The sequence below is a fragment of the Panthera onca genome, chromosome A3 (assembly GCF_046562875.1).
Source record: "Panthera onca isolate mPanOnc1 chromosome A3, mPanOnc1 haplotype 2, whole genome shotgun sequence".
NCBI lineage: Eukaryota > Metazoa > Chordata > Mammalia > Carnivora > Felidae > Panthera > Panthera onca.
This window is the reverse complement of record NC_138341.1, coordinates 26359925-26387907: the sequence shown is the minus strand read 5'-3', so window position 1 is coordinate 26387907 and position 27983 is coordinate 26359925. Positions and strand designations below refer to the sequence as shown.

General features: G+C 40.2%; 1 protein-coding gene across 13 annotated transcripts in view; it reads right to left on the bottom strand.

Annotated features, from left to right (window-relative positions):
• BIRC6 (baculoviral IAP repeat containing 6) overlaps positions 1 to 18008 on the bottom strand; it is a 224446-nt gene extending 206438 nt beyond the window's left edge. For 12 of the 13 annotated variants that reach the window (XM_078444805.2, XM_078444808.2, XM_078444807.2 and 9 more), the window contains exon 1: positions 17568 to 18003. In XM_078444805.2, the coding sequence (XP_078300931.1) occupies positions 17568 to 17892 (325 nt within the window). In that variant the 5' untranslated portion in view covers positions 17893 to 18003. Of the gene's footprint in view, positions 1 to 17567 lie in introns of all 13 variants that reach the window. The other variant, XR_013554777.2, reaches the window with a different exon arrangement.
• Between the last annotated feature and the right edge of the window lie 9975 nt (positions 18009 to 27983).

Sequence of the window (27983 nt, the reverse complement as noted above, 5' to 3'; positions counted from 1 at the left end):
CTAAGCTGAAGTCAGATGCTTAACCGACTGAGCCACCCAGGCACCCCATCATTTTAACCATTTTTACGTATACAGTTGAGTGGCATTAGGTATTTTCACACTGTTGTGCAACCATCATCACCATCTACCCACAGAGCTCTTCTCATCTTGCAAAACTTAAGCTCCACAACCATTAGACACTAACTCCTCCTTCCCACTTCCATACTCCCAGTGCTCAGCAATCAATCACTATTCTACTTTCTGTTTCTATGAAATTGACTGCTCTAAGTACCACATATAAGTGGAGTCATATGGTATCGGTCCTTTTGTGACTGGCTTATTTCAATAAGCATAATGTCTTCAGTTCATCCATGTTGCAGTATATGTCAAAATTTCCTTCCTTTCTAAGGCTAATATTCCATTGTATATACACACCATACTTTGTTTATTCATACATCCATCAATGGACACTTGGGTAGCTTCCGCTTTTTGACTATTGGGAATAATGCTGCTATGAACATGATGTACAGATATTTCTTCAAGACCCTTTCTTTTGGATGTGAAATTGTGATATCATAATTTTATTTTCAATTGTTTGAGGAACCACCATACTGTTTTTCCTAACAGCTGCACTATTTTGTATTCCCACCAAGAGTGTACAATACAAGGGTTCCAATTCTCCACATTCTCACCAACACATTATTATTTTTTAATAATTTTAGTGGGTGGGAAGTGTTATTGCCTCATAGTTTTAATTTATATTTCCCAAACATTAGTGATGTTGAATATCTGTGTGTGCTTGTTGGCCTGCTGTATTTCTTCTCTGGAGAAATACCTTCAAGTATTTTGCTCACTCTTTAATCAGGTTGTTTTTTGTTGTTGTTAAGATGTCAAAGTTTTCTATATTCTAGATATTAATTCTCTATATATACCTAGATATGTGACTTGCAAATACTTTCTCATATTCTGCGGTTTGATAGGCCCCTTTATGCACAAAAATTTTTCTTGATAGGGTCCTTCATGCACAAAAATTTTCATTTTAATGAAGTCTAACTTGTCTATTTTTTCTTTGGTTGCCTGTGCCTTTGATGTTATATCCCCAAAATCACTGCCAAATCTAGATCCATGAAGCTTCCCTCTTTGTATTGTTCTAAGAGCTTTACAGTTGTCACTGTTACTTTTAAGGGTCCAACTTCATTCTTTTGCATGTGGATACCAAGTTTTCTCAGCACCATTTCTTGAAGAGATTGTCCTTTCCCCCACTGAATGGTGCTGGCCTTCTTGTTGAAAATCAGTTACCACATATGTGAGGGCTTATTTCTGGGCTCTCTATTCCATCAGTCCTTATGTCTGTCTATGCCAGTACCACATTGTTTCGACTACTGTAACACTGTAGTAAATCCTGAAATCAGTCCTCAACTTTGTTCTTTTTCAAGAATGCTTTAGCTATCTGGGAGTCCCTTGAGATTTCACATGAATTTTAAGATGGGTTTTTCTATTTCTGGAGATTTTGATATCTTGGAGATTTTGATAGAAATTGCAATGAATCTGTAAATCACTTTGGGTAGTATTGACTTTTTAACAATATACAGACAAAACCAAGCGCTTATAAGATTCAGAATAGTGCAACTCATTTTTAATGGAAATGCATAATGGCACAGCCACACTGGTTTGACTATTTCTTATAAGATTAAACATACACTTACCAAATGGCCCCGGAATCCCACTTCTATGTATTTACCCTACAGACATAAAATCTTACATTCACATAAAAACCTGTACTCAAACGTTTATAATCGCTCTATCATTAATCACCAAAAGCTGAAAACATCCAAGTATCCTTCAATGAGTGACTGACTAAACAAATGGTGACACATTTATACAATGAAATACTGTTCAGCTATAAAAAGAAATGAACTATACGGGGCACGTAGGTGGCTCAGTCATTTAAGTGTCCAACTTAGGCCTAGGTCATGATCTCATGGTTCACGGGTTCAAGCCCTGCATCAGGTTCTGCACTGACAGCTCAGAGCCTGGAGCCTGCTTCAGATCTGCAGATTCAGTCTGACTCTCTCTGCCCTTCCCCTGCTCTCACTCTCTCTCTCTCAAAAACAAACAAACATTGGGGCGCCTGGGTGGCTCAGTCGGTTGAGTGTCCGACTTCAGCTCAGGTCACAATCTCACGGTCCGTGAGTTCGAGCCCCGCGTCGGGCTCTGGGCTGATGGCCCAGAGCCTGGAGCCTGCTTCCGATTCTGTGTCTCCCTCTCTCTCTGCTCCTCCCCCGTTCATGCTCTGTCTCTCTCTGTCTCAAAAATAAATAAACGTTAAAAAAAAAAAAACAAAAAAACATTAAAAAAATTTTTAAAAGAAAGAAATGAACTATTGACACATAAAACAACTCTAAGTGCAAAAAGTCAGTATCAAAAGGTTACATAGGTACACCTGGAGCCTCACTGGGATTCTCTCTCCTGCTGCCCCCCCCAACTGCACTCTCTCTTTAAAAAATAAAAAATTTTTTAAAAATAAAAAAAACTGTAAATGATTCAAATAAAAAAGGTATACCGTAGGATTCCATTTCTAGGACATTCTAGATAAGACAAAACTAAAAGTATGGAAAACGTGATTGCCAAAGGTTGGAGGGGAAGGGAGCAAGGTAAGCTATAAAGGAGATGGCACGGGTATTGAAACTGTTCTGTATCCTAATTGTAGCAGTAGTTAATGCATATACTGCCAGTACACAAAAAATGTGTACTATTTTATTGTGCGGTATTAAATAAAATTTATTTTAAAATGTCATAAAATAATAAAGACAGGGGTGCCTGGGTGGCTCAGTTGAGTGGCCAACTTTGGCTCAGGTCACGATCTCGTGGTCTGTGAGTTCGAGCCCCACATCAGGCTCTGTGCTGACAGCTCGGAGCCTGGAGTCTGCTTTGGATACTGTGGTCTTCCTCTCTCTCTGCTTCTCCCCTGCTTGTGCTCTCTCTATCTCAAAAATAAATAAATGTTATAAAATAATAAAGACATAGAAAAATATTCATAATACACTATTAACTAAGTAAAGAGGGAAATAGTTTATAACATATCACTGCAATCCAAATTCTGTAAAAATACATTAAATAGAAAAAAGCAAAAAGAAATTATCACACACCAGAATGCTAACAATGGCCATCTCTAGCTAACAAAATCATAGGTGACTACTCTTTTCCTTAGTCTATTTGATATCCTATAATAAGGTAAATCACTTTTAAAATGAGAATTTTCAGGAGCACCTGGATGGCTCAGTTGGTTAAGTGTCTGGCTCTTGATTTCAGCTCAGATCATGGTTCATGGGTTCGAGACCCACATCAGGGCTCTGTAGTGACAGGGTGGAGGCTGCTTGGGATTCTCTCTCTCCCCTCTATCTCTCTCCCCCCTCAACCCACTTGCTCTCTCTCTCAAAAATAAATAAAAAACTTAAAAAATATTTTTTTTCAAATGTGTGAAACTGTGGGGGTTTTGGTGTTTTTGTTTGTTTATTTTGTTTTGTTTTTGAGAGAGAGACCGTGAGAGCAGGGGAGAGGGGCAGAGGGAGAAGGAGAGAGAATCTCAAACAGGCTCCATGCCCAACACAGAGCTTGACAAGGGACTCAATCTCACAACTGTGAGATCATGTCCTGAGCCACAATCAAGAGTCAGAAACTCAGGGGCGCCTGGGTGGCTCAGTCGGTTAAGCGTCCGACTTCGGCTCAGGTCATGATCTCACGGTCTGTGAGTTCGAGCCCCGCATCGGGCTCTGTGCTGACAGCTCAGAGCCTGGAGCCCATTTCAGATTCTGTGTCTCCCTCTCTCTCTGCCCCTCCCCTGTTCATGCTCTGTCTCTCTCTGTCTCAAAAATAAACATTAAAAAAAAAAAAATTTTTTTTAAAAAGAGTCAGAAACTCAAATGACTGAGGTGCCCCAAAACTGTTTTTTAAAATCAGTTAATTCTGGGGCGCTTGGGTGGCTCAGTCGGTTGAGCGACCGACTTCAGCTCAGGTCACGATCTCATGGTTTGTGGGTTCCAGCCCTGCATCAGTGACAGCTCAGAGCCTGGAGCTGCTTCGGATTCTGTGTCTCCCTCTCTCTCTGCCCCTCCCCACTCATGCTCTGTCTCTGTCTCAGGAATAAACATAAGAAAAAATTTTTTTAATCAGTTAATTCTAATACGTACTTCAAGAAACAGTCAATTCTTTATCAATGCACTATCCATTTGCATTCCTGCAAAACTTGCAAAAATATTATCAAAAATACATGATCTTTGCAAACTGACAGGACACACTGTAAAATCCCATTTCCACAGAGATAACATCAGAGTTCAGTGCTTAAAATACTCTAACATAGTATAGAAAGACATCATTCGAAGTCAATCAAAAGGGTACAAAATCAGCGTTCTAACAAGACTTTTAAAATATAATTAAAGTAACCAAAAATAAAATCACTTAACAAAAGTTGTTAGTACACTATATTATTCAAAGCCAAAGTGAGTATTCCTGTAAAACAAAACTTGGTGCAAAGCAAAGCAAATTTGGTAAAGTTCAGTGTGTAGACCATGAAAAAGGGTAACAAATGGATAAAACGCAATGTAGGCATAGTATTATTCCAGGCAAAAGAACCAACATCTGCCTGAGCATGAAAGAGGGTCTCCAAAAGAGACAGACTCATTGGAATTAAGAGTTCCAAGTTCCGGAGTGCCCGGCTGGCTCAGCTGGTGCAGCATGCAGCTCTTGATCTTGGCGTCCTGAGTTTGGACCCACACTGGGTGTAGCTTACTTAAAAAATAAAATATTAAAAAAAAAAAAAAAAAAGTTCCAAGCTCTCTATTCACTTTATCCAAAAGTTCCACCAAACCACTTATTTTACAACAATCTTAAGTATCTGACATCAACTGACAAAGTTTTATTTATTTATTTTTTTTTCTGACAAAGTTTTAAGAACATAAATAATCGCCACTGAAGTTTCCGTGGATGGGACTCAATCTTTAAGGACCTACCCCATGCAAGAAATTCTGGGGCCTATTTCACATATGTTATTCAATTTGTCACAGTTAAAAATCTTTCAAACCACCTTGGACACAAAAGTTACATTCTTCCTTCATGATTTTGAACTGGCTATCATTAAGTAAAATTTGAGAGCTACCTTCCCTACTGATGTTGCTCAAGATAACTCTAACCATCTGTATATAAATTCCTGTTGCAACACAAAGTTGCCCATATGATAAGGAACTCAGCTACAAATCAATACAATTAGGTAATGCAGAACATGTACCCTGTGAATTTCTATTTGGAACTCATATTTGAAAGTACTGTTCTCTGTAGAATACAGATGGTACATGTATCTAAACTAGAGGTCACACAGACCTTTCATCATTCCTCACATAGCCTACATTTTAAGTCAGTCCAAGTCAAATTCCATCCAAATATGATGAAAATCCATCTAGCTGTTTTTGCATATACAGTATGCAAAAAAAGGGCAATAATAGGGCAAAAGAAACTTCCCTGGATTACCTGCCCTGTTTTCTAACATCACTGGGAACTTTGCTCAAGGGCTGCTTCATAGACCCTTCCAGACCAAAGCACAGCACAAATTTACCCATCATCATCTCATACCAGCTCTAATTTCTTACAGCATTTATCACCACTTGATAGTGTGTGTGTGTGTGTGTGTGTGTGTGTGTGTGCATGTGTGTAATATACCTCTTCCCACTAAACCACTGGCTCTAGGAAAGCAAGGACTTTGTTAACTAGTGTATCACCAGTGCTTGACACACAATAAATGTCTTTGAATAAATGAATCATTTTCTATACTTTCAAAGAGCTTTTTAATAGATTAAAACTAAATGATAATGTAGCAAAATATAATAGTCTCACAGCTCTTGTTTTGGCTTGTTAACACAACATGAAACAAAGACAGTTCAGGCATGAAACTAGCTGTGGGCCTATTTTCCCCTATCTTACTCCTGGGCTGCCAGTATGAGGAGGTCACTGTCCTTGGCTCTAGTGACATTTTGGTGAACAAGTATCAGAGCACTTGGCTGGTTCAAAAAACAACCAAAACTGAATTATACTGAAAAGGACAAAACAGAAAGCAGAAGAGGGGGGCCTGGGTGGCTCAGGTAGGTGTCTGACTTTGGCTCAGGTCATGATCTCATGGTTTGTGAGTTCAAGTCCTGCATCTGACTCTGTGCTGACAGCTCAGAGCCTGAAGCCTGCTTCCTTCAAATTCTGTGACTCCCATTCTCTCTGCTCCTCCCCTGCTCACGCTGTCTCTCTCTCAAAAATAAATCAACATTAAAAAATTTTTTGAAAAAAGAAACGCAGCAGAAATTTGGTTCTTGACATATCTCTGCTGCTTACAAGCATATTGCATTATATATTCACTAAATACAATTTAAAACACAATGGGGTAGGTTTTATTAGCAGACTAACTTGGGAGGTTTTTCTTACCCCAAAAATTAAGGCTAAATAGAACAATATCTATTGTTGTAGAATTGTTGTAGAATATTGATATTCTACAATATCAGTTCAAGATACTATTCAAGTGAAACTTGTCTCTCATTTATCCCAGACTTATCATGAAGTTGGAACCTCTAAACCTATCTGCACATTAGAATCACCTGGTATCCTGTTCAGGCGCCTGGGTGGCTCAGTCAGTTAAGCGTCCGACTTCAGCTCAGGTCATGATCTCACAGTCCGTGGGTTTGAGCCCTGCATCGGGTTCTGTGCTGACAGCTCAGAGCTTGGAGCCTGCTTTGGATTCCATGTCTCCTTCTCTCTCTGCCCTTCCCCTGCTCCCTCTCTCACTCTCTCTCTCAAAAATAAATAAACATTAAAAAAAAAAATTATATAGAATCACCTGGTATGCTGTTAAAAAAAAAAAAAAAAGCCTGGCTTCCACTCCAGACAACTTGAGTCAGAATAATGGGACCCCAAGCAGAATTTTTTTTTAATTTTTTTTTTAACGTTTATTTATTTTTCAGACAGAGAGAGACACAGCATGAACGGGGGAGGGGCAGAGAGAGAGGGAAACACAGAATCGGAAGCAGGCTCCAGGCTCTGAGCCATCAGCCCAGAGCCCGACGCAGGGCTCGAACCCGCGGACCGCGAGATCGTGACCTGAGCCGAAGTCGGACGCTTAACCGACTGAGCCACCCAGGCGCCCCCAGAATTTTTTTTTTAACTTCCCCTGATGATTCTAATGAACAACCAAGGCTGAGAACCACTGCCCTATGCCATCTCCCCAATCTTCTCTCCTACTTCATAAATCAAAGTAAAAGTACAGAAACAAATCATGAAGATTTAAATTCCTGGCACCCACAATAAATCTCAATCCCATCTGCCCCTTCTAACATTTCTATCATTTCCCCTAAAAAGTAAACATAATATTTATCTCCCCTAAAATACATCCCTGATTTAATATACTCAAATGAGACCACAGTTACTTCTTTTTAGGGGCACTACCCTTCTCACAAACTATTTTATATAGCAATTACTTTATTCTTTTTTGTTATTTGTACATCTATTATCCCCTCTTTTATACCCAAAGAGTTTGTCTTAACTTTTTTGTTTCCTTCACATCTGAAGTGCTACAGTCTACAAAGACATTTCTATATTCATTATCAGATAATGAAGTAGTCTAAGCAAAAATTATCAGACCAGGGGTGCCTGGCTGATTCAGTCAGTAGAGAATGCAACTCTTGATCTCAGGATCAAGCCCCACGCTGGGCGTGGAGCCTACTTTACAAAAACAAAAAAAAATTGTATAATAAAAAAGTAAATAAAGATAAATAGTTTTAAAAAAGAATTACCAGCCCCTTTTAAAGATGGTAACTCTGAGAAGTTATCTTGCCAAAGGCATGAGGCCATCAGCAATGCAATGCACATATCAGAGGTACCTCCCTCCCAACACTCTCCCCACTGCTCTTACATACTATTGTAGAGAAATCTGTTATTGTTTATATTCTATCAACTAACTGATACTAAAAACATAGTTCCTATAAAAATAGGTCCCTAAATTTTTTACCTTAAACTAGAAGTCCTTACACTGAAAAATATGGGAGCCATAGGTCGGAGGGACCAAATCCAAGATCCTCAGGCCATCTATCACTCCCAGCCTTGTGCTTTGCACTCTAATACCAAAGGGCTTAATAATAAATACTGCCTGCTTCATGCCTCTACTCTTGCTTATGCTACCTAACTCTATCAACTTGTCTAGAAAGGTTTCCAAATTGGGAGGCAGGGGAGAATTCAAATTCATCTTTATCCCAATATGGCAGGCAAACATTTGTTGAATTAAGCTATATAATTAAAAACCCCAACCCAAAAGTAACACTAATTGAGTGCTTATGGTAGGTTAAGCAGTTAACTACATGTGTCAGGTTATTTAATCTTTCCAGGGGTGCCTAGCTGGCTTAGTCAGTCAAGCATCTGACTCTTGATCTCAGGGTCCTCGGTTCAAGCTCCACACTAGGTGTGGAGCCTACTTAAAAAAAATTTAATCTTTCCAATAACCCAACAAGTTAAGGGTGCCAGAGAGAGGTTAAGAATGTTGCCTAAGAGCACAGATAGTAAGTGGTAAATCATTGACTGAAGGCATTCTGGCTCCAGAACCAATATCCTTAACCACTAGGTTCAGTCTTCCTAACCTGTGTCCCCAAATCCTCAAGCTTCAACTCTGAATTCCCAATACCTCCTGGACATCTCTACTTGGATGTCCTTCAAGAACCTCAAAATTAATGTAACTTAAATCACTATCTCCCTCTTGCTCCCCAATCTTCTCCAACAAAAACCACTCTTCACACTCTCTTGTACTGCTTATTTGGGTTAATACACACCATTTAGCCAGTTACCTAAAGTAGGAACCCACGCATGAGTGCTTTTCACCTTGTCCATCTCTCTCATCCCCACATTCACCAAATTACACTGTTCCTACCTTTCAAACTAACTTACAGAAAGCTCTCATCACTTCTCACACCTGAGCATTAGCTTCAAACCTCTCTAAAAACAAATTTGATCATGTGATAACCTACAGTGGCTCCCTACCACTGACATCAAGTCAAATTTCTTAGCAAAACAGATTATGATCTTGTGTTTGCCTATCTCTCAGCTTCAGCTCTAACCATCCCCTCACACACCTTAACCCCCAATGTCTTTCCTTGAAAATCTCTTTGTTACTTGAATTCACCATGTTTTGAAAGACCAACAGCTCTCCCCACAAGCAAGTACCCTAGCTTAAGATGATGATCCCTATAACATTCCCTCCCACTACCTCATCTTTCAAAATGGATCATAAAAACAACCTCCTTTGAGAAGCCTTCTTTTTTTCCCTCGGGTTGAAGAAACTTCCTCCTGTGTACTCACAAAGCATTGTGCATATCTATATCACACTACTTATGACATTACGCTAAAATGGTTTACCTAAACACATCACCAAGCATATATTCAAAGGCCAAAATGTTGTCTTAATTATTTTGTGTTCCTGTGCTAGCATAATGTTGCTCTTTTAACAATTTCAACTCCAAAATCAATTCACTTACATAGTTTATATTTCTCCTGTAATACAGAAGTTATTATTTTATAATTATGCCCATTAGATTTCACCCAGTCACATTTCCACATGCATGGAAAACTGGAAGAATACTGCCATTTCAACAGAATATCTGTAGCAAAAATGTCTACTACACTTAAATAGCCCCTACTACCAAAGAATAAAAACATAATAAAAAAACACTTATAGAGTACATACGTTACACAACCACTTCATGGGATAGGCACTATTATTATCCTCCTTTTGTAGATGAACTTCAAAATTAAATAGAACCAAGACTTAAGATCAAAATGTTCGGCTCCAAAATTTGATCTCTTATAGTGACTCTCAATAAGCCTAAAACTACTAAAAGACCAAGATAAATTCTCACTAGAGCAAAACCATCTTTGAACAGGTAATAGGAAAACTTGGGAGACAAACGTTAAAAAACCGGATAAACTTCAAGGATCTTAAAAACAATCTTAATATAGGGGCACCTGGGGGGCTCAGTCAGTTTAGTGTCCGACTTCAGCTCAGGTCATGATCCCACCATTCATAGGTTTGAGCCCATGTTGGGCTCTGTGCTGGCAGCTCAGAGCCTGGAGCCTGCTTCAGATACTATGTCTCCCTCTCTCTCTGCCCCACCACCCTTCAAAAATAAATATATATTTTTTTAAAATCTTAATATAAATTTTTAGTCTTAATATAAATTTACTCTAATTGTGGCAAAATGTTTTGTTAATAAAATAGTAAATTGGGGCACCTGGCTGGATCAGCTGGTAGAGCATGTGACCCTTGATTTCAGAGATCTAAGTTCAAGCCCCACATTCAGTATAGAAATTACTTAAAAATAAAATCTCAGGGGCACCTGGGTGGCTCAGTTGGTTAAGCAGCTGACTTCAGTCAGGTCATGATCTCACGGTCCGTGAGTTCGAGCCCCATGTCGGGCTCTGTGCTGACAGCTCAGAGCCTGGAGACTGTTTCAGATTCTGTGTCTCCATCTCTCTCTGACCTTCCCCCATTCATGCTCTGTCTCTCTCTGTCTCAAAAATGAATAAACATTAAAAAAAAAAAAAATTTAAAAAAATAAAATAAAATCTCAGGTCATGATCTCACACTCCGTGAGTTCAAGCCCCACGTTGGGCTCTGTGCTAACAGCTCAGAGCCTGGAGCCTGCTTCATATTCTGTGTCTCCCCCTCTCTCTGCCCCTCCCTTGCTCATGCTCTGTCTCTCTCTGTCTCAAAAATAAATAAAAACATTAAAAAAAATTTTTTAATAAAATCTTAAATAAATAAATAAAACAAATCTTTGACATAAGATAGGTAATCATGTTTCATTACTAAACTCAGTCAATTGCAACATCAAGTTTGTACTCAGCCCACAAAGAGATTTGACCAATTAAGTTTTTATAAAGAACTCATATGTATCCAGAAAACAAATATTTTCTAAGGCTACTAAAATTCCAATTCTATACTGTCTTATATTATCTTTCATAAAAGAATAATTGAGACTAGGAAGGCTACATGAACCAAAGTCAGGAAATAGGAAGTGGTCTGAATCATCTACAATTTCTAAAACAGACCTACAGGATGATTTTGCATTTTATCCAAATTAATGCATGCTTAATTCAGCAGTAGTGAGAAAAATATTACCACTTCTAACAAAGTGATAGTAACTAAGAGTTGTATCCCAAAAATTAGATCTTGAGAAATATGCAGGTAACCTAACTAGTTTTCTATACTCCAAGACTTCTTGATGCAGGCAGCTCTGGGCTTTGAGTCTGAACAGCAAGTTCTTATCAAACAAAAAGTAAATAAAGAAGCAAAAATTCACCCAATCTGAACTTCACTGCACCTGGAGTACAGTAACCTTTTTCTCATTTATGACCATCGTGGTAATTTCTCAAATCAAAATCAACATCTATACAGGAAAAGGAAAAAGGGAAATATTCATAAAGAAATGTGAAACTAGAGCGTTGGTCTAAAAACACTAAGCAGCTTTGGAGTTTCCTCACCATGACAGAAATCTGGAACCTACTTCAGAAACAGAAGAGACATGATTTCCTTTTACACATATGCTACAACACCTACTGATTAATATCCATATATCTTCTGTTACTTATGTAGATATACTACATGAACAATCCATATATACACAGAACTAGTAACAGAACAGTCTTAACTTCATTCTGACATTCAGCCACACCAATACACTGCAAGACATTTATCCAGAGATAATATTTGTCACCAACATTTACATTTCCAACTACAACTCAACAGTATCTATCCTCTGTACATAACACTAAAGCAGTGAACATTTTTTCTAAAGTAATAGTGAGGAACATGGCAATACTAAGCATCCACGAAGCTTAAGAGAATTAACATTCACTGTATACAAATGCTAAGCAATGTTAGGCACTTTAAATATGTTTACCACTTAATCTACACAACCACACTATTAAAGGTTAATCTTAATTTACAAATGAGGAAATTGAAATTCAGGAATTTTAGAGAGTGAGTTAGTGAGCTAAAATTCAAAATTCAGGGGCGCCTGGGTGGCTCAGTTGGTTGAGCGTCCGACTTTGGCTCAGGTCGTGATTTCGCGGTCTGTGAGTTCGAGCCCCGCGTCGGGCTCTGTGCTGACAGCGCAGAGCCTGGAGCCTGTTTCAGATTCTGTGTCTCCCTCTCTCTCTCTGACCCTCCCCCATTCATGCTCTGTCTCTCTCTGTCTCAAAAATAAAGAAACGTTAAAAAAAAATTTTTTAATAAAATTCAAAATTCAGAATACCCATTCTCTTTCCGCATGCCCTCAAAAAAGTGTATTAAAAAAACAAACAATATAAAATGTACTACATTGGGGGGAGGGGTACTATTTCAGAAAGCAAGAGGATACATTACCACTAGTAGTTAAATAATACAAGAAAATACTGAACAAAGGGCTTAGGACCAACCCCTGGTACCTGGTGGATTTAATAAAGAATGTTGATTCCATAAAAAAGAAAAAAGAAAAAAAAACCTGAACAATACCTTATTCAAAGCAAAAATTAGATGGATTCTGCTGAATGGTAATAAGTGGTAAATATGAAAAATAAAGTTAAACTTTCGGGTTAACTTCAAAAGATTTAACAGAGAATACCAAAAAGGTTTAAGTAAAAAAGGAGTATTTACAAAGATTTACAATTAATAGAAGAAATATTTTTGAACAGTAAACACACTGTTCTAAAAACTTTCTGTGTATTAACACTTAATTCTCATGATTAGTACAATTACCATCCCCATTTTGCAAATGGGGAAACTGCAACAGAAATGTTAAGTAATTTAGTCAAGGTTACACAGTTAAATTGGGAGGTGGGGGAAAGCAGAAATTGGGATCTTAACCAGAGCCAACTGTCTCCAAAACCAAGCTCCTCCCTTAACTGTTATGCTAAACTGCATGAACAAACAAAAGCTAAAGAGAACATATCTAGCAATATAAACAATATGGTCAAGTGGTATATGTAGAGCTATTTTGATTTTTAAAATCCAAACTGCACAAATTTTCATTAGGGAATTGCAAATTAAAACAATGAGGTCCCACTACACACCTATCTGAATGGCCACAATCCAAACAAAAATCAGAGCGCTAAGAGGGATTTGGAGCAACAGGAACTCTCATTCAATACCACTGGGAAAACAAAATAGTACATACAGCTGCTTTGGAAGACCGTTTGACAGTTTCTTACAAAACTAAACATACTCCTAACACATGATCTGGCATTCACGTTCCTTGGCATTTCCCAAATGAACTAAAAACTTATGTCCACACAAAAGCCTGCACACAAATATTTGTAGCAGCTTTATTATTCATAACTGCTGCTACCTAGAAGCAACCAAGATGTCCTTCAATAGATGAATGGGTAAATAAACTGTGGTACATCCAGACAATGGAATATTACTCAACATTTAAAAGCAGTGAGTTAGCAAGCCATCAAAAGACATGGAAGAATTAAATGCATATTCCTTTTTTTTAAATGTTTTTACTTTTTAGATTTAATTTTTAAGTAATCTCTACACCCAATGTGGGGCTCAAACCCACAACCCCAAGATCAAGAGTCACACGCTCCACTGACTGAGCCAGACAGGCACTCCTTAAAAATGGATATTCCTAAGTGAAAGAAGCCAAACTGAAAAGGCTACATCCTGTATAATTCCAACTATATGACATTCCAGAAAAGGCAAAACCACAGACAGTCAAAAGATCACAAAGTGGCAGGGGGTAGGAGAGAGGGATGGGTGAACAGGCAGAGCACAGAGGATTTTTATGAAAGTGAAACTGTTTGGTATGACATATCCATTTGTCAGAACCCAGAGAATGTACAACACCAAAAGTGAGCACTAACATCAACTAGAGACTTGCGTGATAATGATGTGTTAATGCAGGTTCACTGATTATAACAAACAGTGAAGGAAGGTTGTGTGTGCACAGGGGCAGGAGGTATATAGGAACACTGTACTCTTCTCCTCAATTTTTACTATGAACCTAAAGCTACTCTTAAAAAATCTGTTTAAGAAAAGAATGAGGGGCGCCTGGGTGGTGCAGTTGGTTAACGTCCGACTCTGGATCTTGGCTCAAGTCATGATATGATCTTCAAGCCCCACATGGGGATCTGTGCTGATGGTGTGGAGCCTGCTTGGGATTCTCTCTCTCCTTCCTTGTGCCCTTCCCTCACTTGTGCGCTCGCACTCTCAAAAATAAATAAACTTAAAAAAAGAAAGAAAAAAAAGCCAAAGAAGGTGTTTATTTTAGCAGTTAGTATGTAAGACAGCATACATTTAACACTCATTAGCATATATACATAAATTTAAAATATTCATTAATATTCTGTACTAGGCATTCTGAGGAGAGGATATAAACAAGAGGACAGGTTCCTTCCCTTAAGGAGTTTTAAATATAGTTAAATGGACATCGTATATTCACAAAAAGCTAAATAAAATGGAATTTAAATAGTTCAAGACAAAAAACACACCACAAACAGTAAGTTGCCAAATTACTAAAATAGACATTAAGAGGACAATATGTGCTTAGGGGTTCAGTGGATCACTTCAGGCTAAAAGAATCAGGAAGTTAAGATCTGCTCCAGGTCTTGAAAAATGACTAAAATATGTCTGGAGGGAATTGGTGCATTCCAAGAAAGAGCAAAACTACTGAGTTAGGAAAGAAAATTAAATGAACCAGTTCACAAAACTAAATAGGGAGATAAGACCAGAGAGACTGGTAGAGGCCAAATCATGGAAGTCAAAGAATGCCAAACTAAGGAACTGGCCTAGACACTGAGAAATCTTAACTCTTAAACACTAAAATGGATCAAATACTTGCCTAACGTGTTATACTGATAGCTCTTAACATAATGAAAAGTGTATTTATAAACATTTCATATCAGATACAGATACACTGAAGACATATACTAGTAGACACAGTCAAAAATTCACCACCTTTGCCACCCAACTGAAATATACACACAAGTCCTGCTTCCATCCTTCAATTTTCCATCTACACTAATAGGCTACCTATAACCTGAACCCATTCAGAAGACACACTACTCTGTCACCCAAGAACACTCTTCTTCCCCTGATACAAAGATGTCTTTCCTCTGGGGTATGAAAGAAGTGGCTCCTTGCCCCTTAAAGAGGGGTCATGTTAGGACCATGGTCACTGCTGGCACCTCCTCCTTATTCTATTTATAGGACTGTCACCCTCTATTAATCATCAAAAGCAAACCTACCCATAAAGCAAACCTACATAGCAAACCTCTATGTAAAGTCTACACATATTCCAGGCAAGACAAAAAATGCAGCATTCCCTCCCCAATCACCTGAACAGATGACATACACAAGACTCTATACAACCTCTGGTAATTATTTTTAATAACTGCAATTCTCATAAATGAAAACATTTCAAATTTTGTCCATTGTTACTTTCAAACCTTTTCTGTAATCCTTTTGTTTGCCATAAACTCTTCTACATATTTTAAATTACATATTCAATCTTCAATGCATGGGCATCTGCAATTGTATTCAATCCCATACTTTTCTAATTAACAAATGCCCCAACTTATCCCAGCTAAATTATCCCCAATCAGTGCTGTACCTTTAAACTTGTATTACAACTCTAAGCCCCTCCCCTTTAGTAATCTACCACTAGAGTGACTATTCTCTTCCCTTTAATGAGACACATTCATATATGTCCAATTTCCCCAACTACTTATAACAAACTCTGACATACACTGTTTTTCTCAAACATAGCCTCCAAATATAAAAACACCCTATTAAATTCCTTTCTAACAAAAACATTTTAAAACTTCTGTTAATACTACTTTTTATAAAAAAATCCAAATACATATCCTATGATAGCAATTAGTCAAAGCTTAAAATCATGAAAGACAGCATTAGATAATGTTTAAAGACACAAGCATATACTAAAAAAACAGAATCAGGGATACATGATTGTCCATTTTAATTATTCTTTATACCTTTTTGTGTTTGAAATATTTTACATGAGAAGAAAGATATCCAATTACTAGTGAGTATCTCCCTCTCTACATAGTGACAAGTTGTTACCTCCATATTGCAGTTACTGTGAATTGCTACATCTGGGACACCCCTCCTGTCCTTTACCTAAGCCAAGAAAAGAAAAATTACAAGCCTACAATCCAAACTTTCTCTTAGACATATCTTAGACAGGATCCGGGTTTATATTCTGTAGCTGTATACAATCCATTTCTTTCACATCTCTCACATCCACAGAAGTTAAATCTCTTATTTTATTTTTCTATCCCTACATTGCCATTAACTCTTATGTGCCTTACTACACTAGAATAATGACCTGTCCATATTTGCGCATGTTACAAGTGAATTGATATACCACATAACTCATTTCGTTGGCTAAATGCACACAGTCATATACATTATATCTCTATGCAGAAGTCTAACTCACTCATACACTAACTTTTCAATCTCAATTTATAACATCTAAATTAAGCCACACATCACTTCACCGCAAATGAAATGTCATCTCAGCCAAACATAACTAACTTGGCCAGGACAATTCCAAACAACTCCACTCCAGTCCACTGAGCGTTCACCTAATAATGCATGGAGTCTCGTCCCTGGAACAACGTTTACATCACCCAGAACAGTTCTCCTCCACTGGTGAGATCCAGACATACCTCCAAATCCCAACTTTCGGCCTGCTGTGGTAAAACAAGTAGAGAGGACCTTAAGTTTCACCTCATTACGAAGCCAAAGGAATCTGTATTTCATACACCGCAGGTCCTGAGCTTCTCATCACTGGGGAACAGAAGTTGGAAGCCCCGAACTAGGGAACAAGGTCTAGTCTTCCATGGCGTCCGTCCTAAAGTCTTCGACGGAACCGTTCAGGCAGCTGGACCGCCTACTTGTCTCCCCACCCCCACTCCAGGCGCACCCCACCCCCACCCCCGGTGCGAAGCCCGCGGTACATCCCTGCACCTGCGGATCCTACGAACAGTCGAGTATTCACTTCTCTCTACCAGAGGGGAGGGCTTACATGCTGGCTCCGACGCTCGCCTCTGGCCACCAGGCTCTCACGTCGGGCCCAACCCTGCGACCCGCTGGCTCTCTGATCTAGCAGAAGGCATCACCAACACCTTCTCCAGGACCGACCGGGCGTCTGGCCTTCTCAGGTGCAGAGCTCCGAGGCCTCCTCACCTCTCCCAGAGGACCAACCTACACCGGACGCTCAAGGCCCGAAGGCAACTCCCACCACTCCCCGACTCGCCAGTCTTTTCTTCCCAGCTGCAGCCGCTGAAAAAGCCAAGTCCTACGGTCCTCCTCCATCAGCTTCCGGGCCTCGGGTCACAGACAGGCCTGAGCCCCCCAGCCCTGCCCAGCGCTACCCCATTCCCGTCACGCCGCTTCCCCTCCTCCCAAGGCCAAGCCCCGGGGCTGGGCGGCTTCCTTCTCCGGCATCCCGCGGGCCCCGCTCCTCCCGCGGCGGGCCCGGCCCCCGCCCGGCGTGCCGCACACTCACCGCTGAGCGCTGAGGCCTGCAGAGTGGCCCCCGAGGTGCCGTCGATGACTTTGATGGTCCCGCGACTGGTGACGGCCAGGATGGCGTTGAGCGCCGGGTGGTAGGAGAGGCTGTGCAGCCCTTCGGCGTCGCAGCGCATGCAGCCGTCCCGCAGCACCAGCCACTCCGAGACCCCGGCCGCTCCCGCCCCCGCCGCCGAGGAGCAGCCCGAGCCCGAGGCCGCCGCAGCCGCAGCCGCCATCTTCCGGCCTGCGCTCAGCACAATCACACTGGGAAGCGGCTCAGTGACAGTCCCGGGAGGTTCAGCACCACCGCCAGTCACCATCCGGGGCCAGGGGGCAAGCGGAGCGCGTTAGCCGGAAGTGAAGTCAGGCGCCGGCACGCACGCGGGACGTCGGCCGCGCGCCCGGAGGGACCAAGCTCAGAGGGAGGTTGGCGGGGGAGGGGGACAGCGAACGAAAGAGGCGGGACCCGGAGAGGGGGCGGGCGGCGAGCGGCTGGAGCATGCGCGGGAGGGCTCGCGCTTGCCACGCGCCCTGGGTCCCGCCAGCTTCGCGTCCGCAATGTCCCAGTTTTTTTTTTTCCTGAGTGTGGGGAGTGGCCGATGCCTGAGCCCCGCCCCGCTCCCTTGCTCCTGGCGGTGGGGGTTGGGCTCCCTGTGTTTCCGCTAGGCGGGGACCCCGGCCCGTGGGTCTTGTGTGAGACGCGCCGAGGCCCTTTGCGGCGTTTCCAGCTGCATCTGGACGGTTCCCTGCAGGAGTGGTGCAGCTGTTTGGCGGTGGCCGTAAGGAGACCCAGGGTTTGAGCCACGGCTCTAGTCTACAAGTAAGCATTCTGAAAAACCTCTGGTCTGGACTGGGAGAAACCAAACGACCTTTGGACCCGATGTCTATTGCACGCCGCCATTCCCAGATCTTTTTGTTGAACAGAAGTGCCACCTAAGAGTTCTATGCTGGAAGCATATAAATTAGTGTCTTATCCCCATCCCAAACAAGTCAAGTTATGTGAAATGTTAATAGGTGTGTGGGGGTGTTGTGAGACCAGAAAAGACTATAGTCAAGTAAATTTATTAAGCATACCCACTAGCAATGCATTTTTAATCTTTTTATTTAAAAATAATTATTAGATTCACAGTTGCAAATACAGTACAGACCTCTGTGGTCTGCTTCCCCAAAACCTATCCATAACCCTTATCTGTCAAAAAAAAAAAAAAAAAAAATTGGACAAACTCAAATTGAGGGACTTCTGTAAAATACCTGACCAATACTCCTCAAAGGTAGGGCAGGTCCAATTTACTCAGTTTCCCCCAACAGTTACATGTTACATAAGTTTAGTACACTGTCAAAAGCAGGGACTTGACATTTATATGTTGTGTATATAATTCTATCACACATTTTATCACGTGTAGATTCCTGCACCACAATGAGGATAGAGAACTTATGTTCTGTGTGTCTTGGGATCATTCAGTTATCTTGGAAAGCCTAAATTCTTAAAACCTAAAGTGCTGTTGTGAGAATTAAGAATCATGTAAAATAGCATCGTGTAGAATAGCATCTGACATATAGTAGGTGATCAATAAAAGTTATGAAAGTTGTCTTCCCACATTCCTGCACACTTCATTAAGGAATCTTCATAAACTATCCCAACTATATCTTAAACCTATTTATTTGTATGCAAAGTTTTGGTGGGTTTTTTTTGTTTGTTTGTTTTGAGAGAGAATATGCACAGAGGGAGCTGGAGACCTAGAAGCAGGGAGAGGGAACCCCATGCAGGCTCTGTGCTGTCAGTGCAGAGCCCATTTCACAAACCATGAAATCATGACCTGAAGGGAAATCAAGAGCCAGGTGCTTAACCAACTGAGCCTCCCCAGTGCCCCCAAAATTGTACTCATATAATCTATTCATTCCATTGTGGAATGGCAAATATGCCATTTCTTTAAATGTACATTCATTGTTTAGAGAGAGAGTATGATCAGGGAAGGGGCAGAGAGAGGGGGACAGAGGATCCAAAGTGGGCTCTGTGCCAACAGTAGCAAGCCTGATGCGGGGCTGGAACTCACAAACCGTGAGATCATGACCTGAGCCCAAGTCAGACACTCAACAGACTGAGCCACCCAGGTGACAAATATGCCATTTTAATCTATTGTTGGGAGACAATATATAATAAAGTGAAAAAATGCCCCCAAGTATTAAAGTCTAAATGAATACCTGATTTTGAGTCACTGTGGCCTCATTTATCAGCTCTATCTATGAACCTGGGCAAGTCACTTATACATTCTAAGAAATTTCCACCAGTGTCAATTGGCAATGATAAAATTATTTGCCCTACTTAGGTTTGTTACAAGACTTGTAAATTGTAAAACTTATGAAAGTACTTGTAAACTGTAAAAATGGAAACAAAGGAGTTCAGTGGCTTGATCCAGGTCTCATAACTTATGAGGAGGGAATAACAGCAAGCTAGACTTTGAACTCAGGCAGTTTGACTCCGGAACCCAGACTCCCGCTCAGAACTTCAGTGTCTTGAGGTAAATACAGTAATGCAAATAATCAAATCTAAATGTAACTGGGGTGTCATTATAAAAGTGTTTTGTTATCTCAGGACACAAGCAGAAACTAAAAACTGCCATTTCAAAGTTGTTTTCTGCTTGGGCGCCTGGGTGGCTCAGTTGGCTAAGTGTCTGATTTTGGCTCAGGTCATGATCCCCCAGTCCAGTCCGTGAGTTGGAGCCCCACATCAGCTCTGTGCTGACAGCTCAGAGCCTGGATCCTGCTTTGGATTGTGTGTCTCCCTTGTTCTCTGCCCCTCCCCCACTCACACTCTGTCTCTGTTTCTCTCGAAAATAAATAAACAATAAAATAAAAATAGAATAAATAAAAACAAAGTTATTTTCTGTCAAGATTCATTTGGGCCACACTTTTCCATTAATCTGAAAGGGTACCTGAATAGGCCTTGAATGCAAATCAATCTCCTCATCTTATTGATAGGGAAAACAAACAACCTGAACACTAAATTTAAACTTGGTGTACTTCAGTGTTGTACTATAATGAAAAAATTGAGACACAGTTGTTATCTGTTAGCCTGTGTTACATTTTTTTGATTAGGAAAAAAATCATTCTTTTCTCTCTATGAATTTAGACTGCTTTTACCTATAGCATTTTCCAAAGCTATTTACCCAGAAGATGTTCTAAAATAAAACACTTCCATAATCAAAGAAATTTAGGAACCAAGTCCCCCTATATTTCTCCTCTTGGAAGATTTATAATACACATTAGCATACCAAAAGCTCTGAGACCTCCTATGATAAACAATCCTATTTAACCTTCTTTAACCAGCATTTCACAAACTCCTACCAACAAAATCCTGCAAAACAAGTGTTTCATGAGCACTCTTCAGTGTAACTTATTGCTTGTTTTTGTGAATATGTACTTTTGTTTGAGCACTTGCTGAGGTCTCAAAGACTGCAGTCAAGTGTTTCAGGACCCAGCTTAAGGTTCCTTAAATTGAAGTGATCATAAAAATGAAACTGGCCAAGACTGGATGAAATTTAGCATCAACTGTGTTGATTTTGTTCTGCAGGTGGAGTTAAGAACCAAGACTTTTTCTTTTTTTTTTTTTTTAAGTAGGCTCCACACCCAAAGTGGGGCTTGAACTCACTACCTTGAGGTCTAGAGTTGCATGCCTTACCAACTGAGCCAGCCACGCACTCCAAGAACAAATACTTCTAACTTTGAAAATACACTGATTTTCAAGGCTAGTCTATTTTGAAGTGATGGACTTTTGAGGGCCTCCAGCCAAGCCATTTTGGGCACAGGTGGTGATTGCCTAAAGAAAGTAGAAATTCCCTGGGGCACCTGCGTGGCTCAGTCAGTTGAGCATTTGACTTTAGCTCAGATCATAATCTCATGGTTCCTGGTTCAAGCCCCACATTGGGCTCTCTGCTGTCAGCATGCAGCCGCTTTGGATCCTCTGTCCGTCCCCCACTCCCGCCTTCTCTGCATCTCCCAGATCATGCGCTCTCTCTCTCTCTCAAAAATAAATAAAGATTAAAAAAAAAGAAATAGAAAGTAGAAATTCCTAATGACAATCACTTTGGAAAGAGGAATTTGCTGGAATCAGAAATGTGGACTCAGAAAGGGGGCCTAACACAGAAAAAGCATTTGACCAAACACAACATCCATTCAAAGAAAAAAAAAAGGCAACGTGGGACTGCAAGCTGGTGCAGCCACTCTGGAAAACAGTATGGAGGTTCCTCAAAAAACTAAAAATAGAACTACCCTACGACCCAGCAATTGCACTACTAGGCATTTATCCATGGGATACAGGTGTGCTGTTTCGAAGGGACACATGCACCCCCATGTTTATAGCAGCACTATTAACAATAGCCAAAATATGGAAAGAGCCCAAATGTCCATCGATGGATGAATGGATAAAGAAGATGTGGTATATATATATGCAATGGAGTATTACTCGGCAATCAAAAAGAAGGAAATCTTACCATTTGCAGCTACATGGATGGAACTGGAGGGTACTGTGCTAAGTGAAATTAGTCAGTTAAAGACAAAAACCATATGACTTCACTTATATGAGGACTTTAAGAGACAAAACAGATGAACATAAGGGAAGGGAAACAAAAATAATATAAAAACATGGAGGGGGACAAAACAGAAGGGACTCATAAATATGGAGAACAAACAGAGGGTTATTGGAGGGGTTGTGGGAGGGGGGATGGGCTAAATGGGTAAGGGACACTAAGGAATCTACTCCTGAAATCATTGTTGCACTATATGCTAACTAATTTGGATGTAAATTTAAAAAAATAAAAAATAAAAAATAAAAATTTAATTTTTTTTTAAAGTTTATTTATTTTTGAGACAGAGAGAGACAGAGCATGAACGGGGGAGGGGCAGAGAGAGAGGGAGACACAGAATCAGAAGCAGGTTCCAGGCTCCGAGCCATCAGCCCAGAGCCCAACGCGGGGCTCGAACTCACGGACCTGAGTCCAAGTCGGACGCTTAACCGACTGAGCCACCCAGGCACCCCAAAAATAAAATTTAAAAAAAGAAAACAACAACAACTCTCAGCCAACCAAAGATAGAGGGAAATTTCCTCAACTTGGTAAAAAGTATCTATAAAAACAAAAACAAAAACCTACTGCTAACAGCATACTTAACAGTAAAAGACTGAATCTTTTCCCTCTAAAATCAGGCAGAAATCAAGGACACCTACTCTCACTACTCCTTTTCAGCACAGTACTGGAAGTTCTGGAACTTAATGGAAGTCATTGCAACAAGGAAAGAAAAAGAAATAAGAAGCATAGAAAGAGAGCACTTTCTCAGACTCACCCCTCTTTCCCTTATGCAGCCACTGGTGGTGGGGGCCAGTGTTTAGGAAACCGGTAGAAGCTAAGATCGCAAAGGGCCAGTGGCCCAGGACTGCAGGTGATGACTGGTAGAATGAGCAGGGGCTCTGGCTGGATAGAAGCCTGTGCCTGCAGCTACACAGGAGCAGAGACAGAGGCAAAACTGATTCTAGAGCTGACAAAGCAAACGCTCTCCCTAAAGATTCCCTGGTAAATAGGGGGACTCTGAATGGGTGGTTGAGGTTATGCCATGGGAGCTAGAATTTGAGCACATTTATAACACACTCCAGTAAAACCTGGAACCGATACACACACACACACACACACACACACACACACACACACACGCACACACACACACACACACACGCACACAATTGAGCCATATACAAATGTTGCATAAAACAAATGCCTGATGTAATAAAGGAAACAAAATTTAAAGGGAAAGAAAGTTGGACAACAATAAAAGAATCTCTAAAATAAATAAATAAATAAATTATCAGCCTAATGCCCAAATTAACTTCCCTACAGAAGTTTATAGACAGATTTGCTTTATCCCAAAATAGAAAATGATCAAGTTCTAATGATTTCTAATGGAAAGGCAGATCTCCTATAAATTACTTCTATCTGGCCTGATATTGACAGCCAGTATGTGTATCATTAAAATTCACTCTCAGGACAAAACAACAAGATGCAACTTCACATTCATTAGGATGGCCACTATGAAAAGGAAAAAAATAAAAACCAGAAAATAAGTATTGATAAGGACGTGAAGAAATTTGAACCTTTTAATGAGGTGTCTTAATGTAAGGTGTAGTATCTGGTTTCTGCAGCAGCTACCTGGACAAGCTGGGCTGCACAACCAAGAAGTACAGGGAAGTTAATGTACCATGTGGCAAACTTTGACCACTGAGGCATAGGAGATGGAAAGGAGTTGCTTGATAATTTCTCTCCTTGATAGACTGTTTGAAAACACTCTAGTTCCAAAGAGCCTGTTAGAAATATATCCTATGTGAATGAGCAGTCATCCATGTTTCATTGTGAAACTGGCCAGACTGCTAATACAACAGCTTGTATTTGCTTTCTCTTCTTCCCTGCCTCACATTCCTTTTCCCCTAACTCTTGCTGCCCTAAGATTGTACCATCACACATTCGAAAGGAAGGGAGGGAGGGAGACAGGGGAGAAAGGAAGGAAGGAGGAAGGAAGGAAGGAAGGAAGGAAGGAAGGAAGGAAGGAAGGAAAAGAAAGGAAAAAGAAAATTGGAACCATTGTACACTCTTGTAGAAATGTGAAATGGTACAGCCACTGTGCAAAACAATATGGAGGATCCTCAAAAAGTTAAAATAGAATCATCATATAATCCAGCAATTCTTATGTATTTGTACACCCATGTTCATAGCAGTGTTATTCAATAGTTAAAGTATGGTGGGAACCCAAGTGTCCATCAGTGATGGATGAATGGATAAATAATAATAGAATCATCATATAATCCAGCAATTCTTATGTATTTGTACACCCATGTTCATAGCAGTGTTATTCAATAGTTAAAGTATGGTGGGAACCCAAGTGTCCATCAGTGATGGATGAATGGATAAATAATAATGGAATATTATTCAGCCTTAAAAAGAAAGGAATGACTTATGGTAAAATATGGATGAACCTTGAGGACATTATGCTAAGTGAAATAAGCCAGTCACAAAAAGACAAATACTGTATATGATTCCATTTACATGAGGTATTTAGAGTGGACAAACTTGTAAAAACAGAAAGTAGAATTCATAGGGAGAGAAAACCAGAGGCTGGGGACAGGGAAGAATGGGGAATTATCTTAATAGGTATAAAAGTTTCACTTTTGCTAGATGACAAGAGTTCTGAGAATGGACGGTGGTGATGATTCTACAACACTATGAATGTACTTAATGCCACTGAATTATGCACTTAAAAAGGGTTAAGATGGGGGTGCCTGGGTAGCTCAGTCCATTAAGCGACCAGCTCTTGACTTCATCTGAGGTCATGATATCATAGTCATGAGATCAAGCCCTGTGCCAGGCTCTAAGCTGAGAGATTTAATTAAGAGTCTCTCCCTCCCTCCCCTTCTGCCCCTCCACCACTTGCATGTGTGTACATATGTACTCGCTCTCTCAAAAAAAATTTTTTTAAATAGAAATCAATATTCAAAATTTTATTAAAAAGTGGTTAAGATGATACCACTACATACCTATTAGAATGGCTAAACTCCAAAAAGCTGACAATACCAAATGCTGGTAAGGATGAGAAACAACAGGAACGCTCATTCATTGCTGGTAAGAATTCAAAATGGCAAAACCCCTTTGGAAGACAGTTTGGCAGTTTCTTACAAAGCTAAACATAGTTTTACCCTATGATGAAGCAATCACACCCTAGGTATTTAACCAATTGAGTTGAAAACTTTTGTCTACACAAAGCTTATACAAGAATATTTACTGCAGCTTTATTCATAATCACCCAAACCTAGAAGCAACTAACATGCCCTTCAATAAGTGACTGGATAAACAAACTGTGGTACATCCACACAATGGATTATTATTCAGTGCTAAAAAGAAGTATACTACCAAGCTATGAGAGATGCGGAGGAAACTTAAATGAATATTGCTACGTGGAAGAAGTCAAAATGAAAAGACTACATACTGTCTGATCCAACTATATGACATTCTAGAAAAGTAAAACCATGGAGAGAGTACAAAGATCAGTGGTTGCCAGTGATTGGTGGAGAGGAAGGAATGATGAATAGGTAGAGGATGGGATTTTTCGGGTTATGAAACTATTTTGTGTGATACTGTAATGATGGATAAATGACATTATGCATTTGTCAAAATCTATAGTAGAACTGTACAACACAAGGAGGGAACATTAATGTACACCATGGACTTTAGTTAATAACAGTCTATCAGTATTGGTTCATTTACTATAACAAATATGCCATACTAATGCAAAATGGTAACCTGAGGAGAAACAATGCAGGGGAGAAGGTGTATGAGGATTCTCTGTACCATCTGCTCAATTTTTATGTAAATCTAAAACTGTTGTAAAAATGAAAGTGTTTTAAATTATTAAAATGGTGAGTTTTATGTGCATTTTATTACAACTTTTTAAAGATAAAAAATATTCACTGTAAGGAGAAAACAGCATAGTCCACATTTGTTTCTCATTACTGAGAAGAGAGTAGAGTCCCCCCCAATTTTTCCAGATAGTTTTGTTTCACATCACTGGTACCCTAGTGTCCTCGAAAAAGGCCAGAGGTAGGACTGTTAGAGATGTGTATATATGAGATGTGAATATGATGACTTATGGGGGGAAACAATGTCTAAATATTGCTTCCAGTGCCAGAGATCAGACCCCATGAAGTGAACACCTACCTAGAAAGTACTGTCTTTTTGTTTTGTTTTGTTTTAACATTTATTATTTTATTTTTTGAGACACAGAGAGAGAGCATAAGCAGGGGAGGGGCAGAGAGAGAGGGAGACACAGAATCCAAAGCAGGCTCCAGGCTCTGAGCTGTCAGCACAGAGCCGAATGCAGGGCTGGAACCCACTAACTGGAGGTCATGACCTGAGCAGAAGTTGGACACTCAACCAACGGAGCCAGTTCGTGAAACTGAGCCCCATGTTGGGCTCTGTGCTGGCGGAAAAGAGCCTGCTTGCGATTCTGTCTCTCCCTCTCTCTCTGCCCCTCTCCCACTTGTTCTCTCTTTCTCTCTCTCCCCTCTCTCTCCCCAAATAAACATTTAAAATTTTTTTTAAAAATAAGACTGAACAAAATCAGCAGTTTCCAAATGTCATTTTATGTGTGGTTAGCATCAGAGTCATTTATGGAGCCCAATCTACAGAGGGCTAGACCATACAATTAGAATCTCATGGAATCTAGGGGCGCCTGGGTGGCTCAGTCAGTTGAGCTTCCGACTTTGGCTCAGGTCATGATCTCACAGTCTGTGAGTTTGAGCCCCGCTTCGGGCTCTGTGCTGACAGCTCAGAGCCTGGAGCCTGCTTCAGATTCTGCGTCTCCCTCTCTCTCTGACCCTCCCCAGTTCATGCTCTGTCTCTCTCTGTCTCAAAAATAAATAAACATTTTAAAAAATTAAAAAAAAAAAAAAGAATCTCATGGAATCGAAAACCCACTACCCTTTCATGGGTTCAGTTCTTCCTTCTTGGGCAAACCACATTCACGGGAAATGAAATATGTTGAACATCTTCCATTTTCTGAATTTGATATAGAATAATCATAGGGAAATAGTTATAGAAAATCAAACTGCCTTTTCAGTGTGAGCAGCCATTATTTATGGAGAAAAGCTCAGTATGGCATTAATTGAAAGGATACTTGATCCACTTATCTTTGACACTTGTTGAACATCATAAAATCATCAGGGTGCTGTGCAGTTAGGATAGATGCTTTGGAAGCTACAGATATGATAAAGGTAAGCATAGGATTGCAGCCTGAGATCAAAGAAGTCACAGCCTAAAAAGCAAGCAAAACAGTGGGAACTAATTGGAAGTTCATTAAAGTGCCTGGAAAGTTCATTTGCTTTTCTTCTTGCTTTCACATGCTGAGTTACTTTTCTAATAATACTTTTGCAAACATTTGTTGAAAATTTATTATGCCCCAGATCACTGAGTTGGGTGTTTATTAAGCACTTACTACGTACGTACAAGGCATGTGATAGAGTACAGATGACAGAAACAACTGAATAAAGAGACTGTCATAATCTCTGCTCCTTGCGGTTTACAATCAAGTAAGCAGACAGACATTAACCAAATCATCATCACACTAAACATGATTGCAAATGTGATAAGTGTATGAAGGACAAACCGTGGTGCTATGAAAAACTGACAGGGGAAGCTGGACAGTCAGGCCAGGCTTTCCACAGATGTTAAAGTCCAGCTGACATGTGAAACCGGAAAGGGAAGTATCAGTATTTAGGTGTATCTTGGAAAAGAGAATATTCTAGGCAGAGAATATTCTATAGGAAGATTGTGGGGCATTTGGCTTGTTCAAACCGGTGCCCCTGCAGGTCAGTAGGCAA